This window comes from Poecilia reticulata, linkage group LG20 (genome assembly GCF_000633615.1).
Source record: "Poecilia reticulata strain Guanapo linkage group LG20, Guppy_female_1.0+MT, whole genome shotgun sequence".
NCBI classification, from domain to species: domain Eukaryota; kingdom Metazoa; phylum Chordata; class Actinopteri; order Cyprinodontiformes; family Poeciliidae; genus Poecilia; species Poecilia reticulata.
Window position 1 is genome coordinate 13272002 of NC_024350.1, and position 4889 is coordinate 13276890.

At 39.3% G+C, this 4889-nt stretch overlaps 1 protein-coding gene across 1 annotated transcript in view; it reads left to right on the forward strand.

The window, feature by feature from the left end:
* Positions 1-3272, forward strand: part of LOC103482483 (myelin-associated glycoprotein-like) — a 12692-nt gene extending 9420 nt beyond the window's left edge. Inside the window, exons 7-11 of the mRNA XM_017301947.1 lie at positions 8-126; positions 2061-2363; positions 2438-2695; positions 2990-3077; positions 3193-3272. Of these exons, the coding sequence (XP_017157436.1) occupies positions 8-126; positions 2061-2363; positions 2438-2695; positions 2990-3077; positions 3193-3211 (787 nt within the window). The 3' untranslated portion in view covers positions 3212-3272. The remainder of the gene's footprint in view (positions 1-7; positions 127-2060; positions 2364-2437; positions 2696-2989; positions 3078-3192) is intronic.
* The last annotated feature ends 1617 nt before the right edge of the window (positions 3273-4889 follow it).

The window sequence follows — 4889 nt, forward strand, 5'->3', positions numbered from 1 at the left end:
CCATTAATGTGTCTGAGAAGCAAGTTTACGGCTTCAGTGCTACTCCTACTGAAGAAGGAGACTATTACTGTGAGACCACAAATGAGCTTGGTAGTGAGAACTCAACCATCTGTATTGAGATCACTGGTAATGCTCATCTTTTTGAATAAGATMATTTCTATATATACACAGTGAGAGAGAATTTAGAGACCAGTTGTYAGTTGCTCTCATTTTCTTTATATAGATATGTAAAATGAACATTGTTCTTTTATTTTATGAACTACTGACATGTCTCTGAAAAACCATGCAAACGTGTACCTTTATTTGCAAAACAATGAGAAATGGTCAAAATAACCTCATTATTTGAGGTCKAAAAACTTTTTTGTTGTAATTTCAAAGAAAAGAAGTTCATTTACATTGAGAAACAATAATATCAATGTTTTTGTCATGATGTGTTGTTGAGGTGGACCCAATTGTAGCAGACAAAATTATAGTTGTGAATATGTAATGAACAAAAACTCCAAGTCCAATTTACAAAAGGAACATTCCAGAGAAGCACACAAAAAATAAAAAAAACTTTCAAAAAGTTTATCAATCCCATCTCTCCAGCATATCAATATACTAGTTAGACAGAATGATTACTGCACCGGTGTGCCTTAGGCCTTATTTGCTTAATTGGTGGGTCTGAAAAMCAGTCCAACCAGATGAAGGAGAGCTGATCAACTCTCCTTCACATAGAGTTGATCAGCTTGTTGGTTGTGGAGTGATAGTCCATTCCTTTAAAAAGTGGACCAACATTCAGTGGCTGTTCAAAGCCAATGGATATTTTTAGGAACTGGAACATGCTGTTGTATGCRCTGATCCAGAGCATCTCAACCATGTTCAATGGATGACATGTTGGGTGAGTATGCTAGCCATGCACAAACTGGGGTGTTTTCAGCTTAAAGGAACTGTGCACGGATGCTTTCAACTTGGTACGGTTCACTAGCATGCTGTGACATGAGGCGATGATCGTCCTGAATGGCACAACAATGGGCCTCAGGATTGCTTCACCGTATCTCTGTGCATTCAAAATGGCATCGATAAAATGCACCTGTGTTCAATGTCCTTGACATTCGCCTGCCCATACCATAAACTCACCACAACCATTGGTCACTCAATCCACAACATTGACCTCAGAAAACCGTCCACCCACACAATGAAACAAACGCTATCGTCCTCCTTCCCTGAACTGTGAAAACTCCACGAAGATCTAATCTCTCCAATGTGCCAGACACTATCAAATCTGAGCATTTGCCAATTCAAGTTGGTTAGAGCAATGAACTGTAGGTCGACAAGCATGTACTGTAGATGTCCCTGAGACAATTTCTGACTGTTTGTGCAGGAGGTCTTTGTTTGTGCAAACTAATTGTTTCAGCAGTTGTCCAGGTAGCTGGTCACAGACTACATTGGCGGTGAACATGTTGGATGTGGAGTTGCTGGGCTGATGTGGTTAGACATGCTCTGTGATTGTGAGGCTGGTAAGATGTACTGCCAAATTATCTGAAACACCTTTGTAAACGGCTCGTGGTAGAGGAATGAACATTCAATTCACAAACAACAAGTCTGATTGACATTGCTGCACTCAGCATGCCAATTGCTCACCCCCTCAAAGTTGTGACGCCTGTGGCATTGTGTTGAGTGATAAAACAGGACATTTCACAGTGGTGTTTTGTTGTGGCCTGCACTCCTGTGCAGTAATCATTCTGTCTAATCGGGATCTTGATACGCCACAGGCAGGACAGATTATGTATTAAAATAAAATCCATCACAGATCTAGACAGATTAGTGAGCAATAATCTGTCAAAATGTTTATATTGAAAATGTTTTAGGTCTTTGAGTTCAGCTCATAAAAAATGGGAGCAAAAACAAAAGTCTTGCATTTATATTTTAGTTCAGTATATATATTATATATATATACACATGTGTGTGTGTGTGTCCAATGAATTCATTAAATACACAACAGTCGTGTTTTTTCAAATGCATAAATCTGTGACACACATAGGACATTAATTAAATGTGTGTCTAATGTGAAATATCAGATCCTCCTTTAACTCCTAGAATTAATATCCCTGCTGGTGATCTGAAGGAGCATCAGTCTGTCACTGTTACCTGCTCAGCTTCAACTCCCTGTCCACACTCACCTCCTGAACTCACCTGGAATCTCCAAAAAGACTTTCTCAGACAAACAGAGGAAAACACAGATGGAACCTTTACAACTAAAATCCAGGAGAACATCACTCTGTCAGACACACATGATGGATACAAAATCAGATGTTCCACCAGAAATCCTGCGGCTAGAAAAAGCAACATAGCAGAGGCAGAAGTGACTCTCAATGTTTCATGTAAGTGATTCTATCAGCAGGTCATGGTTCAGCTGTTTATGATCAATAAAGTTCATGTGTCTCATTTTCCTCAGATGCTCCTAGAAACACCTCAGCATCCATCAGTCCATCAGGTTTGATGTCAGAAGGTAGCTGGGTGGAGCTGAGCTGCTCCAGCAGAGCCAAACCTCCACCCAGATTCACCTGGTTCAAGAAAGGCCTGGAAAGAATCACTAAAGTAGCTACAGGCATCTTTCACAACGTACAATTCAGAAAGGGCGATCAGTATTTCTGTGTAGCTGCAAATAAGCTGGGTGAAGAGAAATCATCCCCGATCAATCTCAGAACAAAAGGTAAGTTGTGCTTCCTCTTTTGTTTCCCTTTTTAAAATCCTAAAGATTTTAAGAGTATCAGTATCTTAAGAATTCTGTTATTTTGGGTACATTTCATCATGTAATTTCATTGTATTAATGAAGAACTATTGCATCAGTTCAAATTGTGCTTTATAAAATACAAGCATTACACAGACATCAGTTAAGCTTTTGCTCTTTTTTATTTCAAAAAGTTGTAAAAAAAATTATGATTGCAGTATTTAAAGCCAATATATTTTCCATTCAGGGAAAACTGAGCATGTTCTCTTGTTAAAGGTACAACTCGAGTTGGAGCCTGGGTTTTTGCAGTAGCAGGGGGCGTGGTAATGGTAGTTCTTTGCTGTGCAGTCTTCGTCATTGACAAGTAAGACACGTTTGTCTTCCAAGTTGGTACAATTCAGCTGCAAAGCTTCTTGTGTCTTAGATTTTGGTGTTTGATGTTTACTTTCAATCTCTCCTGTTTTTGTTTTTTCTTTCAGATGGTTCAGACGCTCCTAATCTAGTCAAGCTCTTGAGTTGTGCTTGTGTGCAACACTAAAAATAAAATTCTGCAACCCGATCCAACCCTGTTAGCCACTGATTAGTGTATGAAATAGTTTCTGTCTCTCTGTAAAAACCTACAAAATATTTAATTATCAATCAATAAGTTTATTCACTCAACAAATCACATTTCATCACCAGTGTACAAAATCATTGTCTTGCAACAATTTGTCTACATGTGTGAAAGGGAGCAAGAAGAAAAGCCTTATAAAAACCTGTCCCTTTTTCGGTGACTACAAAATAAATTTTGTTTTCATGGCTGCATATATAAAATTAAGAATACAACCCAGATAGCACACAATGTTAAATCAACGTTGAAAAATAGTTAGAATCGTTGACTTTTGGTTGAAGTCAACAAATGACAGTGGATCAACCATCAAACAACCATCCAATCAAACCATTGAAACTGTGTCATTGAATCAATGTCGTTTTGTGGTTGAAATCTGATGACTGAAATGCTGAAATCTTATTAATGGTTGATTTTTGGTAGAAGTTGACAAATGACGGTGGATCAACCATCAAACAACCATCCACTTCTAGCCAAGTAACTAACGTTGAAACTGTTTCATTGAATCAATTTTGTTTTGTCCTTGAAATCTAATGACTGAAATGCCGAGGTCTGATCAATGTTGAATTAATGTCAGCTGTTTTGCCGCACCCCTTCCCCTCCTCTCCTCCTCATCCGAGCTCTGGGTCAGAGCATTTTATTACTGAGCGGGGGTTATCATGTTTTAAATTAAGCACTGTAGAGGATAGTCAGTGCTGATTCCTTTCTGTACATCTTCCTACTTGTTCATAACAATTCTCACTGACTGTTTGCGTGGGATATATTGACACAAAAACATCTACAACTTACTACAAGGACTGGAGCGGTACACCCATACCATTTACATGAGTGGGTTGGTCCAACCACACAGCTGCTTTGCTGTTGGCTTGTTGGCAAAAGATGTTAATTCAATGTTGAATTATTATCACAAAGGTTGCATGAGTGGTTGAGGTGAACAACTGACGGTGCATCAACTCAATTCTAGCCAATTAACTAATGTTGAAACTGTGTCATTTGATTTATTGTCGTTATCCATTGATTGAAATGCCAACATCGAATCCAGTGTGTTTCAGCACTAGTCCTCCAAGCCCTGCAAGTTTTAGGCATTTCCCTAATTCGGCACACATAATTTTAATTGATCTCTGATTAACGGGGTTTTGCTGAACTGAAAACATGCAGGTCAGTTTGCCTTGAGGATAAGGTTTAGGGAAGAACTCATGGTCTAAATGTTCAATCAATGTAAGCTGTTTTTCATACCCCTTTCCCCCCACCACCCACTCCTCAATCTCCTCCCCCTTTCCACTCTCCTTCCCTCCTCCTTGGGCTCCGGGTGAAACAATTTTAATTTTAGGTGAGGGTTTTAAATTTTCACCTTTTATTTTGTTAAAAGATTTTTTGGCTCTAGTGGCCTTTATTTGATAGTTAATTGACAAGAAAGGGGGTAATGAGAAAAGGGGGAAGACATGCAGCAAAGGTTACCAAGGCCGTGAATCGAACCTGCGACAGTTGTGTCAGGGACTGGGGCAGGAGTGGGCAACTTCAGGCCTTGAGGGCCGGTATCCTGCAACTTTTAGATGTGTCTCTACTTCA